General features: G+C 53.3%; 1 protein-coding gene across 3 annotated transcripts in view; it reads right to left on the bottom strand.

The window, feature by feature from the left end:
- Prr5 (proline rich 5) overlaps positions 1-20,451 on the bottom strand; it is a 40,278-nt gene that overhangs the window by 6,982 nt on the left and 12,845 nt on the right. For 2 of the 3 annotated variants that reach the window (XM_038341603.1, XM_038341604.1), the window contains exons 1-4: positions 16,114-16,427; positions 9,536-9,616; positions 3,447-3,495; positions 3,149-3,206 (exon numbers count right to left, since the gene is read on the bottom strand). In XM_038341603.1, the coding sequence (XP_038197531.1) occupies positions 3,149-3,206; positions 3,447-3,495; positions 9,536-9,616; positions 16,114-16,250 (325 nt within the window). In that variant the 5' untranslated portion in view covers positions 16,251-16,427. Of the gene's footprint in view, positions 1-3,148; positions 3,207-3,446; positions 3,496-9,535; positions 9,617-16,113; positions 16,428-20,451 lie in introns of those variants that run through there. The other variant, XM_038341605.2, reaches the window with a different exon arrangement.

Genomic DNA, 20,451 nt, shown 5'->3' with positions numbered 1-20,451 from the left:
ACTGCTCCACAGCTCCACAAAGCTCTCCCTGCTGCGAGGATGGAGTCACGCTTCCTTCCCCGGAGTTTCCCTTCACCTGACATTCATCACACTGGCCTGTCAGCATCTGGTTTATGTCTCAGTCCTCATAAGTCCCTGCAGGGCAGGGCCTGTATCTTTTCTATCTCCAGGTTGAGGGAGACTCCCCTGCAGCCCTGGCTTGAACACAGTTGGTTCTTTGCTACCGTAGTTAAGAAAGGGGCCCTGAGGGCAGGGCGGCTGCAATATGTGACACCCAAGATGTATTCATAGACGCTGGAGCTTGCGGCTTTCCCTGGGCCTAGAGGTGGACAGTACTTGTCAGGGCAGCCTTTCCCCTTTCCCTGGGAGGCCCTGAGTAACAGTCATGAGGCTCCACAGGCCTCACAAAGCTGCCCTTCTCCCAGGACCTGGCTCCCCTGGGCTGCGTTGGTGGGAGGCACAGGCACCTCAAGGAATGTGCTGAGTCAGGCGGGTTAGGAGGGTGTGGGAGGCCTCTTCCTCAGGTGCCAAACATTCACCATCTTAGGGCTTGGCTACTGCCTCCTCCAGGAAGCCCCCTGGACCTTGGCTGCCCTGGGCCTCCTGCCCACACCCAGTTTTCAGGCTTTCTCATTATTGCCTCGGCCTGACTTAGCTGACACATAGAGGAAGATGATGGGGAACGGAGAGGCAGGCAGGACTCTGGGCCAAGAGGACTGCCAGCCATTTGCCCAGGGCCCAGCCCAGCACTTGGAAGAGGAACCTGGAACAGCAAGCGGCTTGAGTGGGCTGCAGAGAGTCATCTTTCTGCTCAGCACCTGGGCTGCCATGTGCTGAGGGCAACCCCAGCAGGACTGAGTGCTTGTGGCTACTTCCCAGGGCTGCAGGAGCGCCCACCCAGGACATAACCAAGCGAAGCACACATCTGGTGTTTGGCCCTTAGGAGGAACTCAACTAATGTTCACCACAGTCAGCCGGCACAGTTAAGCGCTTTTTTCTTTCTTTCTTTCTTTCTTTCTTTCTTTCTTTCTTTCTCTTTCTTCCTCTCCTTCTTTCCTTCCTTTTTTCTCCCACCTCTGTCTTTCTTTTTTTATTTTTCTGGGTTTCTTGATTGGTTTGGTTTCTGAGACAGGGTGTCTCTGGGTAGTCCTGGCTGGCCTGTAACTCACTATGTGGAACAGGTTGGCCTCGAACTCACAGAGATGCGCCTGCCTCTGCCTCAAGGTGTGCACCACCACGGCCTGGCCACAGCAGGTACTTAAGGAACAGAAGAGCAGGTGCTAGTATACAGAAAGTGGTGCCTATAAAACGCTTGCATCCCGAAGCCAGTACACGACTCACCAAATGTGCCCAGGGCCTGGCACACACAGGTACTTATTACATGCTCACAGGGCCAGGCACACAGCAGGAATCTGCAAAGGAGAATCTGTATATGCCAAGTCCTCTGGACACTAGCCTCACCATAGTGCCAAGCCCCTCCCAGGACCCCAAGACTATCAGACGCCAGGGGCCTCAAGTTCTGTGACCAGGAAGTCAAAGTCCTCTGCTTCACGATGTGGGCCGAGCCATGAAGCCCAAGAAAGGACTAGCAGTGCCTGGTATCACACCAAGGCTCGAATTCTGCCTCGGTTTTCCCTGTATTGTGGCTATGAACAAATTGCCTACTGTTGTCCCCGTGTGGGAACAATGCCCTGCCATAATCTAGTTCTCTGGTCTTTGGATATTCACAGACTCAACATGAGATCTCTCAGACAATGGATGGGGTTCCTGTTTGTTAGGGTCTGGCTATAAGGTGGCCCCTGAAATAGCTAGTGTGTTGACGGTGTGGTCCACAGCCAGCAGAACTGTGGAGGTGATTGGATCATGAGGACACTGGCTCCATCACAGGATGGATCCACGACCAGTTCAGAGTTGAATGTGCTTTAGGAGGTGGGGCTTGGTGGGAGGAAGTGGGTTGAGGGTATGATGGTTAATACCGTCAATGTGACAGGATTCGGAACAGGAGATCTATCCGCTCTGGGTGCGAGGGAGTCTCCAGGCTGGGTTAACTGAGGTGAGGAGACCTGCCCTGGATGTAGATGCTGGGGTCCTGGACTGAGCAACAAGGAGAACGCGAGCTGAGCATCATCATTCATCTCTCTGCTTCCTGGCTGTGGGTGCCGTGTGACCTGTCTCCTGTTTCTGCCACGCTTTCCCCGCCATGATGGGCTGCAGGCTCCGACTGTGAGCGAAAAGTCCCCTTCCTTAAGCTGCTTTTGCCATGGCAACAAGAAACACAACTGATACACTGCCAGAGGGCCTATGAAAGCTACATGTTGCCTCTGGTCTCTTCCTGCCAGAAGTTGTTCCTGGACAACAACTTTGCTAAGCCACATGCTCTCCATCAGGACACTGGCTTCATCCCAGGCTCAATGTGATGAGGTCTCATGTCCCTGGACCTCTGTGAGACAAAATCAGCCCCGTGCCTTTGTGATGGTTAGCTGTGTCAACTTGACACAACCTACAATCCTGCAACAAGAGACTCCATGAGAAATTATCTAGATTAGGCTGGCTTCTGGGTATGTCTGTGGGGCACTGCCCAGATTGCTAATTGATATGAGAAGACCCAGCCTGCTGTGGGTGGCACCAATCCCTTGGCAGTGGGTCCTAAAGTGTGTAAGAGGGCTGAGCATGGCAGACAGCAGCACGAATGTGTTCATTTCTCTCTGACCTTGACTGTGACTGTGTGATGTCCCCGCTATGAGGACCTAGTCCCTGGAATTATAAGCTGAATAAACCCTTTGTCCCCTAAGTTGCTTTTTTGCAGGGTGTTTCACCACAACAACAGAAACGAAACTAGGACAGGACACCCTTCTAAAGCGCTGGCTTTGTCACGGTGACGAAAAGCTGAGGGGCACAGTGTGACGAAGCAGAGAGCCTCTCCCTGGGGTTGTACAGTCTTCCTGGGCTCCCAAGTGTGGGGGACAGACTCTCTCCAAGGTCCCCTCTTAGTCCTGTAGCCCAAGAAACCAACTTTCTTTTCTTTCCTTTTCAGCCATCTTAACCAGAGAGCCACCCCTCCCTCCCAGCACCTGCCACTCCACTGTTCCAGAACGTGAACCACAACCAGGCCTCAGCCAGGCTGATTACCCTCGGCCCTCAGACTCACCCTCGTAGAAGCGTATCTTGTCACGAAGGATCACCATGCCCTTTGTGAGCAGCTGGTTCTGGAAGTGAGCAGAGGTGCCATCACTGGCCTGAAGCTATTCCAAGGTGGTCTGGCCTACAGGACTCCTATGACTCCACCAATAAGCAGCTGAGACATGAGACCCCCTCCTGCCACAGTCAAAACCCCATCCACCCTGAGAGGCAAGCCTCGAGCCTGCTCGGGCTGTCACAGGTCATATGGTATAAAGACATCCTTCGAGAGACAGACCAAACCTTCCTCCGTGGCAAGGCCCACACACCTGCAGGTACTCAGTGAAGAAGGACCCCAGCTCCGTCTTCAGCAGCTGCCTGTGGGGGAGGGGAGATGATAATGAGTTGAGGCCATGCATTGCTAGTAAGGGCTGGCAACATCCGGGCAGCCAGGGACCAACATGCTCGGCACAGCAACACAAGCGGCCCAAGAGAACATTTGCCCTCTGTGACCCACAGAATGGCTCACTATGTATCTCCCCTGTTCATCTTACGGAAGAGAAGCTGAGGGTCCCAGAGGAACCATGACGTCTTCTACTTCTTCAAGCAGACACCTGCAGGCCTGACCCTGCAACACTGGGCTCCATCCATTTTCTACCTGTTCAAATCCCACAGCTGGCAGAGCCCTCCTTTCCCAAGTGGCTTCCCCTTTATTCTGAGTAGAGAACTGAGTCTTCATAGAGCCAGCGGCAGGCAGGCACTGACTGAGGCTCCCGTATACAGCTGAGGCAGGAGTAGCTCAGAGAGAGTCAACTACTGGCCTGGGGTCACACAACCCATGCCAGATTAACAATGGAATCTCCATTTTGTGAACAGAGCTGCTCATGTCTAGTGGAGTAGTCATTTCTGCCCTGATCCTATGCTGAGAAAGCATGGCTACTGGGAGGGTTTGAATGAGACTGACCCCCCCGTGGGCTAGGATCCTTGAACCCAAGGGTCCCCAGATGGTGCCGCTGTTTGGGGTTGTGGAACCTTTTGGAGGTGGAGCTTCGACAGAGGAATTGAGTCACTGGGGCCGAGCCCACTTCCTGTTTACTCTCTGCTTACCCTTAGGTGTGAAGATGTGAGCTCCCAGCTTCCTGCTCCCACCTCCAGGCCCACCCCTTGATGCTTCCCCACCATGATGGCTTCTTATCCTTCTAGAGTGCAAGTCAAATAAACTCTTCTTTCTGGTAGTTGCTCTTGGTCACAGTATTTAATCACAGCACCAGAAAGGAAACGGACACAGCCCGACATCCACAGAGTCCTCACGCGCTGAGCCACACCAAGCAGAAGTCCTAACTTTTTCTGGCTACTTGGGAGATGTAACTTGTCCTGAATTACGGACAGCCCTCATCACACGGCTCCGATATACACAAATCCTGGTTACTTGGGCTTGAACCCCAGCCCCCAGCAGCATGGTCCTGTCAGCTGCCGCAGTGACTGGCTACAGCCTAAGCTCCTCTCCATCCTGGCTGGTGGCTGAGCAGGGCGTTCCCTTCAAAGCTGCTCTGTGATTGGCCTCCATCATCTGTCCTTCCGCTCACACGCAACCCAGCACGTGGCTCCAGCCTCTCCTTGTCTCCCAGTAACAACCTGCACAAGACGCTTTATAAAAACAGACAAACCAGGTGCTGGCTCAGGGGTAGAGCACTTGCCTTGTATGTACAAGGCCCTGGGCTCCGTACCCAGAACAGCAAACAACAGAAGTAAGGACAGGCCGCACAGGAACTGGAAACACATGAGGGCTGAAACTTCAAACACAAGCACAAAACCTAACAAAAAGAGGAAGTGACCAACAGAAGCAAAGCAAGCGCAGCCAGGTGGACCGGGCGCTGTTTCCACACACAAACAGGAAGCTGAAGATGCCCACATCCAAAATACACCTACAAAACCAGGTGGAGAGACACACATGTCAGGACACCACGGTCATCCTTGGCTGTATAGTGAGTTTGTAGGCCAGCCTGGGCTACAAGAGATCCTGTGTCTCAAATGGCAAATAAACGCACATACTCCATCTAATGAACACAACAGCATGGCTGGACCCACCCTGGACATGTTCAGAACACACTCAGTCTCCCGTTTTCCAAATCTACACGAAGTGCTGACTCGGGCAATTGTACGAATCTTGTCCGGAGCATTGAAAACCAATGGCTGTGCTCCAAGTGGGAAGCTCTGAACAAGCCACACTGCAGAGCCGTCCCTGTAAGGTTTGTTCTTCTGCTGGTTTTAGACAAGAGTCTTGCTATGCAGCTCAGGCTGGCCTCCAGCTCACTATGGGACCTAGGCTGGTCTTAAACTCACGGTGACCAGTTGTCAGAACGAGAAACTGAAATTCAGAAGGCACACAATGTGGTCAGAGTCAGGCCCCGGGACTCAAAGTTGGCTCCCTAGTCTTGTGGATTAAAAATGGTCAGGCATACTGATGCCAGTTGTAATGCGAGCACTCGGGGGCAGGCAGAGACAGGAGGATCGCTACAAAAAGAAAAAGAAAGATGGGGAGGTAATCAGCTTTCCTCAATAGTAAACCCTCTGTGCCCTGAAGAAAGCCAACGAGAAGGTGAAGGGATATGGGATGTGGAAGAAAGACTGAAGGTGGTGCTTAGTAAGGGCTTAGACTTCACCAGAGGCGTCCAGTCACTTGACAATGTACCACAGGGGTATCATCATGAATGTGTTGAGCTGCACTCACAGCTATCCAGGGATGCATGAGGCCTGAGGGCTGCTAATGTGGAATGTCCTTCTGTGTGCTGTAAATATGTTTATTATCACTGGTTAAGAAAGAAGTTGCTTTGGTCTATGGCAGAGCAGAATATAGCTAGACAGGAAAGCCAAACTGAATACAAGGAGAAGAAGGTAGAGTCGAGGGAGATGCCAGCAACCACCGGGGAAGCGAGATGTGAGGTAATAAGCCACAAACCTCGTGGCAAAATATAAACTAATAGAAATGGGCTAATTTATGTTGTAAGAGTTAGTTAGTAATAAGCCTGAGCCACTGGCCAAACTTTTATAATTAATATAAGCCTCTAAGTAAGGCTTATTCAGGAATTGGTGGGCAGGAGAGAAACCTCGATTTACAGGCTGCAGGCTGGATACATCTGGTAGACCAAGAAACACTGAATAAATGGCTAACTCACAGTCAAGACAGCTCAGTGAAATGTGGCCAAGGATGCAAGCAAATTCTTCTCCATAGAAGATGCATGAACAGACAGCAAGCACCCAAAAGATGCCTGATGCCATTAGAAATGCCAACCAATGCCACAAGGAGCCACTGTGGCAGCCACAGTGCTGAGAATCTCAACCAGAAAGAAATGTAGTGAGAGGTAGGGACCAACCTTGCTGCTCACACTGCCTGCGGGAAGCAGGAGTTTCTCCAAACTGAAACCCTGGCACCCAGATGATCCAGACATATGCTAAGAGAAACAATACCACACATCCTTGTAGACTCTTGAACATAGAATCTGGGTACACACCTACAATCCTGGCACTCATTGGGGCTGAAGGAGGAGAATCTCAAGTTCAATGCTAAGTTATAGAAGTCACCAGATCCACACTTTAAAACTGAAACCAAGCGTGTGGTGATAGCACACCTTTAATTGCAGCACTCGGGAGGCAGAGACAGAAAGACCTCTGCAAGTTCGAGGTCAGGCTGGTCTATAGAGAAAGTTTCAGGACAGACAGGGCTACGCAAAGAAACCCAGTCTCAAAAGCACGAAGCAAAACAATAACTAGACAAAATATAGCCAGATGGGCCACATCCAGAACCCAGGAGGCAGAGACAGGAGGATCTCGGTGAGTTCAAGGCCTGCTAGGGCTAAATGGACAGTTCCAGATCAGTCACTGATACATAATGAGACCTTGTCTCAAAAGAACAAATAGATAACAAAACAAAACCCAGACCTAAATGAAAACTCCCAAACCCTTTGTGCAAGGATTCTCCAAGCAGCAGCACCCAGCACCCCGTCAGTCACAGGCCACACAGGTAATCAGACTGAGCATAATCAGTGCAAATCCGGCTCTACCACAGTCAGACCTCAAAAGCACCAACGGAATGGCCGCAGGCTGTCATGAAATGTCATTCATATCAATGTCCAGAAGAGGGAGTCAACAGGAACAGGAAGTGGACATGCTTGCCAAGGGGGGTGAATAACAGGCTGTTATTGCATCATTCTTTTGGGGTGATGCAAAATGAACTGAAAGTTTGGTGATGATCTACAACCACATATGCACACTCAACACTTACCAGGGCATTTTATGGGGAATTTTATGGTATATGAATTACATGCGAATAAAAGTTCACACAGCCAGTGCACAAGTGGCAGGTCCCTAGAGGATGGTGGCGGTGCAGGTGCATCGTGGGGCTGGAAATTCACACCACTGAGCGTGCCTGTACTTTCTCCATCACACACAGCACTGTGTCACAGTGTCTGAGTGCTCAGAACAGTGACCACAGGTGTGCAGCTGGATCTACAATCTAGGTTTATGGAGGCACACTCTGTGATTATCTCACATGGCGGAAGTGCCTGGGGATGCCGAGGTGTCCCGTGACCTCATGAGGCTCTATGTACGTGGGCATGCGTGTGTGCGTGCACGCACATACACAAAGGAAGGGAGAAAGGAGTGATGCAAATGGCAGACCAACTGTGACTGTCCCTACCTAGACAGCGGACAGACCCCTGCTCACGTCACTGACTAGCCCTTACAATCGTGGCGGGTAACTTTTATATGTAGTCATTAATGGTTCCCTCCATAGACTCTCTAGCTGGATCAAAGCCAATGACCAGCTATGCATTCGAAGCACAATCAGCTGCAGTTAATTTTCATTTGAGGCAGGGTCAAAATACATTGGGATGGCCTTAAACCCGATATATAGCTGAGGATGCCCTTGGCCTCCTGATCTTCTGTGTCTACCTCACCAGTGCTGCAATTATAGGCATGAACCACTGATGTATTCAGTACTAGGGTTCCGTGTGTGCTCAACAAACACTCTACCTACAGAACCACATTCATATGGCCTCCTGAGCCATAGACCTAGCTGATTTACTGCTAGAGTGGAAATGGATAGTTCCGAACGGCGTGGACCCTGGAGTTGAGACCTGGATTCTCGCTCAGTCATCAAGCCACTCGGTCACCGTCTATAAAACACAGACCTGAAGGCATGGGCGTGAGGGCTGTGGAGACTTGAGAGGCTCAAGGCACGCATGTACTCAGTGCACACTAGCACGGCAACAGGCTTCACTGAGAAAGTCTGCTGCCATTATGTAAGGATTTCTGGCATTTTGCTCTGCACTGGTCAAAAAGCAGCTACCTCAAGATTATCTACAGCCCAGAACCCGGCATCTCCCATCACCCTGACTTTTACTCACTTTGTAATCAGGGGCTGGGACACAGGGTGTCTTCTCTAAACCTTACCTCCCAATCCATCCTAGGGAGCAGGGTAATCCCTTAGAGTTGGAGGCCTCTTAGAAAGGAGATGGAAGCCACAATCAGAGGAACAGGAGTGCTGGGCCCCGCCTACTCTGTGGATTTAAAGATATCCCCTTTGCCCTATGCATTCAGCATAGTCTTTCCTTGTGTGTGGTGCTGGCGACAGAACCAGGGCCTCACACATGCCAGACAAGAGCTCTTCATGGGCCAACACCAGACCAACTGGCAGATTTGGTTAGATTTGTTATAAGAAACCTTTAGGAAAATGGGGACCCTGGGCTGGCCAGATGCACTAGGGACACCGGAGTGCCACAAGTAAGCAATAAGCACAGGGCCTGGGGACACACCTTGCTCCGTTCTCTATTTGACTCCGGCCAGCCCCCTTCATGTCCCGGGCCTCAGTTTACCCACACAAGGGCCCTTTCAGGTGGGTGTGGGGTTGTTGACCCCTGTGGGTTTATCCTCACACCCTGCCTTCACGACCGAGGGGAAGGTTCACTGCTGACTTTCCCAGATGTACTTTGAGTCTAGGGGCACGATGCTCTGGGTCAGGGCTAGAGGTTAATAGCACAGAGTGGGAACACCTCATGGTGCCAGCTGCGTGGCTGTGGGGAGGCAGCATGGCTACCCTGGACTCTACTGTGGCTGCAAGCTCTCTCAAAGCCACGAGAGCGTTCCCCTGTCCTCAGCTCCCTTGCAGCTTGGTTCCCAGTTAGTCGCAGGAAATGAGGGGTGTTCGTGGCTGGACTGTTTCCTGAATGGCAGTGGGTCATTAAGCAGGTGGGCCCTTCCTCTCCGACAGAATAAATATCCTCTGGAAGGCACCGGGCAGCAGGGAATGTGGACATTATCTCAAGCCACTAAGTTCCACCCTGCTGGCCCTAGAAGGGTGTCTCCAGGAGGGTGGGGTGTGGACCTTCCCTCCCCCACCCCCAGTCTGGCTTGCACTCACCGGACACCCTCGTTGAGTATGAAGAGCTCCTGGTCGGGAAGCCCCTTGCGCTGGAAGACAGCGATCACGCCGTTATGGATGCTGTGGGCAGACAGGAGAATGGTCACCCAGAGGCACAGCCTCTCACTTCCCTCTGGGCCTGCCCCCTCCTGCCTTTCCGGTCCCATCCAGTCCTACTCAGCCCCTCCTGAAATCATGGGTGTGCCCATGCCCTGCTAAGACTGCAGGTCTGGGCTCCTGACACATAGTCTGGCTCACCGGAACTTGCCAGGCATCCTGCACGCCCTGAAGTCCAACCTGGGTAGACCTTCCCTTCCTTCCTGCATACTTTTAATCCTCCCAGCCAGGACAGATATTGGGGTTCCTTTACTTCTCTTCTCTCTCTGCTTTCCTTATGTCCTCCTACCTTTGCCTCCACATCCCAAGACTTCCAGCCCCATGATGGAGCCCCCATGAGTCACTGGGGTCCCAACCCCCAAGCCCTTTCTAATGTCAACAGTGAAACTGACCCTGTCCAGGCCCTGCTGATTATAACTCTCTGAAGCAGGAAGCTGCAAACACTTCTCTAAAGGACCAGAGGGTTAGCTGTTAAAGGTCTGAGGTCTGCCCAGTCTCCCGCAGCTACTCAGCTATCTGCTTCAAAACTGTGAAGTTGGGAATGTGGGACTGTATACCAATAAAACTTTATTATTCATACATCAGATGATGGATTGGGTTTGGCTCATGGGCTTGCTTCAGCAGCCCTGCATGAACGTCAGGGAACCCCTGAAATGAACCTACCAAGGAATTAACCTAGGCTGCCATGGCTGAGCCAACACCACCCCCATAACCAGCTGACCATTTTCTAGGCTAGTTTGGGTTGAGTCTCTGCTCAGCCCCCCCACCCTCCCCTTGGGCCCTTCACTAACTCCAGCCTGATGGACAGCCCGAGGGGCAAGCCTGGGATGAATCATGCTCTAGGCTCCAGACCTTGGTGTTCCTTTCCATACACTGAACTGAGTGAACACAGCTGTCCACCTCCTGGGGGCCTACAAGGCCTTTTAGGGTGGGTACTCAGGACACCTTAGCCACATCCAACCCAGGGGCCACTCACTATATGTGGTCTCTTTGATGTTCTAAACATCAACAAGAGGTCGGGACAGTCAGACCACAATTAGAAAAGAAAACACTGAGGCTTAATGAAGTCAAGGGACACATCTTCTGTTCAGCAGGACCAGAACTGAGATGAAGCAATGGCTCACAGTCCTCCCAATCCCATTTTTAGGGGTACACAGGTTAGAACCTGCTCCTTTTGACTCTCACCTCTATGAGGCTCTGTGGGCTTTCCAAAGAACAAACAAAACAAAACAAAACAAACAACCCTTGTCAGTTTGGACAGAGGGAGGATAGAGAGGGCCAGAGGACCCCATGTGACTTGCCACCCTGAAACACAAAAGCGAAACCCTTCCTATCTCAGCAACAGCCTCCTGGCCAGAGTGACAAGCCCAGTCAGGACATCTGCAGAGGGTCGGTCCCCAGGAAACCACAGGGACTTCCAGGTGTGGAGTGTGGACAGGGGAGGGCATCCTCAGGTGTAGATCCCCACCCCTCTCTAGCCTCCACTAAAAAACCAGGCTCTCAGTGCAGGTAGGCCAGGCCCTAGCCTTGGAGCCTGTATCACCTCCGTGTGAACACAGGGAGAGGCAGGAGCTCAGCAGACTGCCACCGGAGGAGCAATAGCCCAGTCCTGAGGCTCCAGGACACTCACCCATGGCTACCCTGGTTCCACTGAGAAGGACTGTCACCAGGAAGCTGATTTCTGCAGGGAGGTGTGGGGACACTATCTTTGCCAGATCCCAGACTGCTCTGGACTCCCCAGAGGCATCTGGGGACATGGAGATGAGCGCTTGTTTCTTATTTGCCAGGGGCCCTCCTTAATGCACCAGGAAGCTGGATGACAGGAGGCCATACCCCCACCTCAGACCTGGTTCTTAACGCCCTGGCCCAAGTAGGGAAGAAGAGCCAGGAGTATCTCATGACTGCTAAAACCACTTAGTGGTCTACAACACGTCAGATCTGCTCTGACATCTGGGAGGCAGCGGACCTGTCACTCACCAGACTGGACTCAAGCCCAGCACAGCATGGCTACCTCCTAGGGAGGCTCCAGACGAAATATTCTCCCTTGTCTAGCTTCTAGAAGCACCTGTGTCCCTTGGCTCCAGGTCCTTCCTTGTCTTCAAGAACGGTGAGGCAGGACTCTAGGTCTCAGCTCTCTGGTTACTATCTCCTTCTCTGAGATGTCCCGCCCATCACAGAGTCTGCGTAAAACCACCTAGACAGGCTGGGGGCCATCTCCTCGGGCTCAGCAACTGCAGTGTAACCACATCTGCTAAGCATCCTAGCCACGTGAAAGCCCACACCCATAGGCTGAGAACTAGGGCGGGGACACTTTGGGGCCACTGTTCAGTTGACCACACCTAGACTGGGGCCCGGGACAGAGTAAGGCAGGGTGAGTGAGGGCCCGGAGCCCTAGGACCCTCGCCTGGAAGCTCTGGCTCAGTCCTCTGGTCCTTAAAGACACCATGAAGGGCTTCGAATATTTCAGAGTCGAGCCTGGGTGGGATCTGGTCTCTGATCCCTGTAGTGGTCACTGTAGTTCTCCTAATCCCAATATTCTCATCTGTACATCAAGTATATTAAAGCCCCTCCTAAGGTTCCTGAGGGTCTTGCTCCTTGTTCCCACCCAAGTTCCCTGGAAAGACAACTCTATCTAATGCTTGCTTTACCCTGCCCCAGCGGAGACAGGAAGCATTCCTGAAGGAATCCCTGACACTGGGCTCCTGAGTGAGCCGGGTTCAGGTCCCAGACACTGCCATCAGGGTATCTCATTCTCTTTACTGACAAGAAGGACAGCCCCCTTGGGAGGAGGACTGGGGGCAGAGATGCACACCTTGCTTGGCGGGGGGTGGGGGTGGGGTGGGGAGGTGTACTTCCTTTCACTCCTGCCTGCCCAGGGCTTCCACTTGCTGGGGGACAGAGTGATGGCTCAGAAGGCTAGGAGGAGACCCCCATGTGTTCCCTGAGCACTTCGGGACTACTGTGGATTTTTTAAAATTCTTTTATTTTTTAATATTTTTAATAATTTATTCAACTTTATTTTTTACCAGATCCCTTGGAACTGGAGTAACTGGAGATGTGAGCTGCCATGTGGGTGCTGGAAATTGAACCCGGGTCCTCTGGAAGAACAGCAATGCTCTTAACCGCTGAGCCATCTCTCCAGCCCCCACTATTGTGGAGTCTTGATATCTTTGGGGAGTTTTTCTGGAACCCCTGGGCTGCGAGGCTAGGGACAACAGGGCATATCCTTGGTAGGTGGGGAGGCCTGTTGTGGCCCTGAGCTCTGGGAAGGCAGCAGCAGGTACTTGTGGGGGACAAGGCAGCGTGCCATGCCTCTTTCAGAGAACGTCCCAAGCTCCTGCACACCCAACAGACATGGGGAGCAGGGGCAGGCCTGATAGCCAGCAGTCCAGTGTCCCCTGGTCTATGTCCTCCAAGTGCTAAGTGCCACCAGTAATTACCTCCTGCTCTGACAGCCCCTTTGTTTACTTTCTGACTCCGTCTAGGGTCTCCGACTCTGAATAGGCTGTTTGCTGCTAAACCAAGATCTCAGCCTGGTCCAGTCAACACTAAGAAAATGAATGAATGAATGAATGAATGAATGTGTGGACTATCTTAGGACACAGCAACGACTTTGCAGGGAATTTGGGGGACGTACTCACTGTCACTATAGTGGGCTAGACACCGTCCCCAGGTGTCTGTATATAGCTGAAGCCTCAAATCTGACAGGGAATGAGGCTCTTTACAGCTACAATGAGCTAAAACCTAGAGATGAAGTGGTCCTGGGTTGAGGTGGCCCTCAATTGGTGGCTGGTGGCCTCATACACAAAAGAAACTTGGGTGAGGTGTGGTGGCACATGCCTGTAATCACAGCAACGTTAACCTTAGGAGAGGTGGAGGTAGGAGGACTAGAAGTTCAAGATCATGTTTGGCTACATAGTCAATTCCAGGCCAGCCTGGGATATGTTGGGATCTTGTCTCAAAAAAAAAAAAAAAAAAACCAAAACAAGCCAGGCGGTGGTGGTGCACGCCTTTAATCCCAGCACTTGGGAGGCAGAAGCAGACGGATCTCTGTGAGTTCGAGGCCAGCCTGGTCTACACTAGTTCCAGGACAGGCTCCAAAGCCACAGAGAAACCCTGTCTTGAAAAAACAAAAAAACACCCCCCCCCAAAAAAAAAAAACAAACAAACTAGGGAGCTGGAGAGGTGGCTCGGCAGTTGAGAAGCTGAGAGCACTGGGCTGCTAGCTCAGAGGACCTGGGTTCGGTTCCTAGCACCTACCTATAACTACAGTTCTAGAGAATCCAACATCTTTTTCTGTCCTCTGCAGACACTAGTCACACACACCGGAAGAGGGGGGCACTCATATACACCAAATCTCAAGAAACAACAGAAAAAAAAAACCCACTCCCTCCAAAACTCGGAGACCTGGCTAAAAAAAGCTCTGAAGACAGAGATGGAACTAAAACAAATCTGCCATGAACCAAGGACGACAGAGCCAGCAGAGGCAAAGCCAGAACCCTCTCTGGAGTCCCCAGAGGGAGGCAGCCTGGTCACACGCCCACATCTAGCTGTGCCAGAACACACTCCCGTCATTTGGGGTGGTCCAGTGTGGTATGACTCTACAGTCCCAGGACACTAATGAGGCCACGGAGGCACAAGGGGGCCATGCCTGGGCTCAGAATGAGGGCCACAGCTTGGAGGGCTAGCCAGGATCTACAGGCTGATACTGCTGTTGTGACCCTGCTTGAGGCTGATGTCCTGGAGCCCTTGCAGGCTGTACACTGGGAGAGGAGCAGGAAGACAGGCAGGGGCTGGGAGGGGACTCTGGGAGGGAACTCTGGGCACACTGTCTCAAGTCCATCACTTCTTTGTGTCTGAATGGACACCTGTCTGGGAGCGGACCTGGAACCAAGTCATGCAATGGTGTGCAGTACGGGTCCTGGGTGCTCTGGGTAACCCTGTGTCTCTCATCTGGGGTGGAGGGTAGAACCTTCCTTGTTGGCTAAGATCATGACAAGGTGAACTGAGGACCCTGAAGGCTGGCATAGGATAGGAACACAGAACACACCAGAGCCCCGTTTCCTCAGGCAGGGGGAGCCTCCGGCCCTAAAAGATGGAGATAGGAGCTGTTCAGGTACTGTGGGAGCTGCCATCAAGCCTCTGCAGTCTGACAGGCCACCAAAGGAAAAGCCCGTGGGAGACTCAAGTGATATCTCCTTGCAAGCCCCGACCCCCAGAGCTCTAGCAAAAAGCAGATCCCCTCACAACCACACAAGGTGAGGAGCCATCTAAGTCCTCTGAGCTAGAGGCCCCCCCAGGTGGGAGTGAAAGAGTCCCCACAAAGTCACTTTTATTTAAGTCCCCAGACAACACGCCTATAGGCGTTCTCTCAATGTGCCCTGACCTGAGTTCTGAGTCACAGGGTTCCCACTGTGCCAGAAGCCATGTTCAGAGCCTTTATTACACATTTTTATAGTTAATCCAACAACAGCCACTCACCTATATTATTGATAAAGAAACTGAGGACCAGAGGTAGTAAGCAAACTGCATAAGGTCACCCAGCAGAGTAGAGTTGAAATCTGAGCCAAAGTTAGCGTGGCTCCACTAAACCCTGGCCAGAGACAAGGAAGGGGGTGAAGACATGAGTGAGCAGCTCTGGGGCAAAAGGAACCTTCCTTCTTACTGTTCCACTACGAGCCTAGTGAGGAGAATTGTGCAGGCCTAAGATAGAGGGAAACCGAGGCAGGAAGGTAGTCTTGGCTCTCAAGCGATCTGCAGCTTAGTGGAGGGTGGAAGATAGGGTCCCAGCTGGCAGCCCCATCTTCCCCGTGTGTCCAAGTGACAGCCGGGTCCCTGGTGACAGACCACAGCGGGCGAATCACCTGGCAGGATTTCACCGCCAGGTGGAGGGGTGGAGAGGAGAGCCAGCATCCACAGACCTCTCTCAACAGCCTGCCTCACACTCCCTCGATCCGTATTTTACTCTGGGTAGAAATACTTATTTTTAAAGGGGCCAAGAGGAGACCCATTGGGGAACTCGGCTAAAAGAACTGTGACTCTGGCTCTGAAAGTACAGCTGGGGGAGGGGCTTCCCACGCCCGGCTGGTCCGGGATGGGCCTCCGGAAGGGTCCGGTAAGGAATGTCTGGCAGCTGCCGCACCCCCACGGACAGCTGGGAGGCCCGGGGTCCAACTAGGGGGAAGCCACCGCCCACCCCGCGCCGAGAGCCCGACACGCATACAGGAAGTGCAGCGGCGCCCCGCTGGGGCCCCACGAAGCTCAAGTGCGCCCCTGCGAAGTGGGGGCGCAGAGGCAGCTCCTGCTCAGGGCCACCCACCCCCGGGGCGCGATCGCGGGCTCGAGCCGCCGACACGTTGCACTCGCTTCCCTCCCCGCGCGCGGCCCGGCGGCGGGGCGAGCTGCGCGCAAAGTGGCGCGGCACCGTCTCCGGCCACGCCGCTCCGGGCTGCGCGCCTTACCTGTTCCAGGTGGCGTTGGCGCAAGCCCGGCGCTGCTGCGTGCCCCGCTCGTCCGCACCCGCCGCGCCCGGCTCCCTCTTGCCCAGGTCACTGAGGCTGGGCGAACTCATGAACTTCAACCTGCGGAGAGTCCTCATGCTCACCCCGGCCCACGCGCGCCCCGCGCCCCCCACGACTACACTCGGCTGCTAGCAGCAAGCCCGGAGACCCCGTGGGGTCCCGCCCCGGCCCCGCGCCTCGGCCCGGGGCCGCGCGCCCAGCGCCGGGCCCTGTGAACCATTGCTCGCGGCGGCGCAGCGTGGAGCGCTCGGAGCGCAAAAGCAGGCCGGGGGCGGGGCCTCCCTCTGGGCGGGACTGCGGTGGGCGTGGTCTCGCGTTGGGAGGGCGGGACTGGAGTCTTGGAGCCTTCACCGGCCAAAGGGCCAGTTCTGGGGGCGCTCTCAGCCGCCTCCTTCCTTCCCTTCGGAAGCCACCACACAAGAGCCAGACAGCAGTCCAACCCCAACTGCCCACCCAGCACCCAACACTATAGTCACACATACACACACACACACACATACCCCATGCACAGGAACCCATGGTCTCCCATCAATGTCTCCTGAAGTCACTCCCTCGCCAGCCATCTGTCCCAGGAGAAAAGGCTGTGCCCACAGAGATCCATCCAGACCCCTTCACGTGGACACAAGCTCCTCCCACTGCGGATCAAAGCTTTCAGCTGGGTGCCTCAACCATCAGCCCCACCCCACCTGAGTCCAGCATGAACCAGTCTGTCCTAGACCCCTTTCTTAGGGGGATGGGCCATGGACTAGGGTCCTCTCAGGCGGGGATCTTGGATGATTGACTGGCCAGAGGGGTTGCTGCAGTAGGAGCTGAAGGAATGGAGGACAGTGACACCCCCTGAATCCTAGTTTCCACTGTCTGGTAGAAGTCAGAGAGTATCCTAAATCCTTGTGCTTGGGCAATATGCTCCTGAGACATAATGCCACAGCCTTGGGGCACCAAGAGCAATTTGGATTCTACCTGTTGGGTATGTTGTGGCACCCAGCGCAAAAGAACCTCTTCAGGGTTCTGCCACTCAAATATCCCAAGATGAACCTAACCCAGGTCTCATGAACACACAGTGCCCAGTCCTTCACACAGGGGCTTCTGGGAGTCCCACTAGTTTTGCCTGCCATCTCCAAGCACAGGGGGACAGGCATGGCCCTGGGTAGCATTCAGGAGAGCAGAATCAAGGTTCAACTACAACCAGCCAGCATTTCCTAAGCACCCACTGTATACTGGACACCCCCACATTCCTGTGGTAGGAGGCAGCGATAAACAGACAATTCCTTGTTCACAAGAACTGTCACAGAGCCTAAGGCCACTCAAACTACTATGAAATGACTGACGGGGAAGGGCTGGGCTTCCCAGGCTTCTTCACAGTCAATGGCTCCAGGCTGTCTGTTCATGCCAGCGAGGACCCCACTTGCGGCGGGGGGTCAATGGCAAAGAGCTCACCAGCCCCCAAACAGGGGTGGAGATGACAATGGCAGGCACCATTGATCCATGATCCATATCAAGAAACCCAGGTCTGGCGGGATAAGACATTCAGGTGTGTGGGGGGAGGGGGTGTTCAGAGAGCTTCCACTCCTCATCAAAGCAGGGGTGAAACTGCTCACCCAGAGAGGTGTAAAGCGCTCAACCAACTATGGAGCGCTGGGCATACTGGCCAGGAGCTCTGCTCAAGGGAGCAGGAAGAAGCCAGCTTGCATACTTTCCAACCGTACTGACATGCACAGAACACTGTCATAACTGGATTAGAATTTCCCAACTTATTATATTAAAAAAAACCACTTCGGTGAAAATCCCAAATGAATTACTTACCCATCAGCCCACGCTGGTGTGCAGTGGTGGTCAACATGGCTGAGGGCAGAGAGCAGTCGCTGCCCCAATGCACTAGCCTTGAGAGAGCTGGGTGGGTGCTCTCAGCCCCTGGACTAGCTGGGGCCTTGGGGTAAGTCACTTCTCTAGGGTCTCGGTTTCCTGTGTGGAAACTGAAGGCCACAAAATCTTGGCTTCACCCTGTCGCTCCAGTCCCTGGGGATTTTTCATCCTGTATCAGGAGTGTCCAATCTGCTGCCCATGAACTCTTTATAGGGATAGCTATGGATGCCGGACAACATCAACTCATAACCCTAGCCCTAAGGCTGGTTCTCAGCACCTGCATCTGGTAGCTCACAACTACCTGTAACCCCAGCTCTAGGGATCTGACACACTCAGGCCCTGCATGCAAGTACACAAGTCCACACTCAGATACACACAGAGACACATAATTAGTATTTTAAATAATAAAAAAGAGGAAACACTAACTAGACCCTCCTCTTGACCCTACTTGTCCCTCTCCTCCCTATCCTTAGTCCTTAGCATCTCTAGCCTGGACTACAGACCCCTCCCAACCATTCTCTCCAAGTCACACCTGTTGCCCTCACAAACAGTAGCTGGAGCTGCTCGTGGCACATGCTGCCCTCCTGAGTTCCCACTGTGCCAAAGAGCAAGCCGGAGGCCGTCAATCCATGAGATGCCTACAAGAACCCTGTGTCTCCCTGCTCTCCAGAACATCCTTCAGTGAACTCCAATGATAAAGGTCATCTCCCCCTTCTGACCGCCTCTGCCTTTGTTCAGACTTAGGATGGCTTTCTGGACATTTTCTATCAGAGCTAGGGGCTGCGACGTGCTCATACCCACATTCTCTATCCTTAGTACACAGTAGGTGCTCGATATGAACGGCTAGATATACTCATGTCATATTTTAGGCCATACTGGTGGAAACCAAGATGCACAGACGTGAGGCAGCCCTGTCTCTACCGCTGATGTAACTGCAGAAGAAGCGTGACCTTGTACCCAGCACAGATGGGCAGGGGAAGGGGCAGGACTGACCTCTGGCTACCTGTCTGGAAGGAATGGCTGGCTGGGAACAGGGAGGCAGTCTGGGCTGCTCTGGAAGAGCAACCGGAGGAAAAGAAGAGGTGAGGGGAGACCACAGGGGCGGGGTGGGGAGTGAGCTGCAGGGGCTCCTGAGGAAGAGGCTAGAGTGCAGCCAGGGGGTACACGGTTGTGAGAATTAAAGACATATCTAGAGCTAAGGGTAGGGGTGCTCCTCTGTAATCTTGGTAGTTGGAAGGCTGAGACAGGAGAATTGCCTTGAGTTTGCAGCCAGTCTGGGCTCCATAGTGAATCAGAGACTCTTAGGTGACAATGTCTCAAAGAAAGGGAAAGAAGAGAGAAAATATCTCCAGAGAGAGTGAAGAAATGAGCTGTCCCCGCCCCAGCAGACTTACACTGGCTACACCCACAGCCCAACGCAGAAGTGTGACAGAGACGCGGGGGTGCAGTGCTGCCGGGTGTTGGGGCTGGTGGTAGGAAGCGCGGGTGAGAGCTGGTGGTAGGCAGCAAAGGGCAAAGCTTTTCGGGCCCAGAAATCCAAGGCAGAGTCTAGGAAGAGATCAGGCTGTTACAGTTCCCTGGAAAAGACAACCGAGGAGATGGGGAGCAAGTGTGACCCCCAAAAACTGTTCCTGTGGCCTGAAGTGTCAGAAAATCTGAACAAACCCAACCCCTATGAAGCCAGCTTTGGTAGGTCGGTGCGTCAAAGGGTCAGAGAGCCCGTTTGGCAGATTTCCTAGACAGCTCTTGGTACAGCTATCACCCCTTTAAGTAGGTACAGGGACTTTGTGTGCCCTGCTGGGCCCTTCAGGCACCGATGGGGACCTGTGGGCTTGGTACCTGGATCAAGGACTGAGCTGTTGTTTTAGGAACAACCTTGACGAGTCACCTGTGTCTAAGGCTCTTGGTTAAGGACGTGGGAGACAAGTGAACTCATTCACACATCCCCTAAGATGCCAGTGTCCCTACCTCAGAACCACAGCCTCCTCCCATGGGATCCAAGTGTCATCCAACCTCCATCTGGCCAGCAAGAACCCTGAGACAGGATCTTGGCCATGAAGTGAGCATCAGGGTTGTCTTGCTGGGGGTGAGCACTGAATGAGCAGCCAGGATTGGGGCCTATCTAACCTTGCTGCCAGGTCAGCTGACCTCTAGGGACTCAGGCAATCCATTTGGGAGATGGGCAGCTTCTCAGAATGTGAGGGTCAAGGAAGAAACTGAAGCCTGTAGGGGTCCCACACTCCCCACAGCCCTTTCCAACTGATGGGGTATGAAGGTACCGAGGGGCTGGCCCAGATGGTTCACACTCAGGGCAGGATACTTCCCAATCCAGACCTCTGTCCGCTAGGACAAGATCGCAGTGCACTTTCACCTGCTCGTGACAATGACAGGGGACAGAGAACTTATTTGAAGGAA

This window comes from Arvicola amphibius, chromosome 9 (assembly GCF_903992535.2).
Source record: "Arvicola amphibius chromosome 9, mArvAmp1.2, whole genome shotgun sequence".
In the NCBI taxonomy this organism is placed as follows: Eukaryota; Metazoa; Chordata; class Mammalia; order Rodentia; family Cricetidae; genus Arvicola; species Arvicola amphibius.
This window is presented reverse-complemented; position numbering and strand designations above follow the sequence as displayed.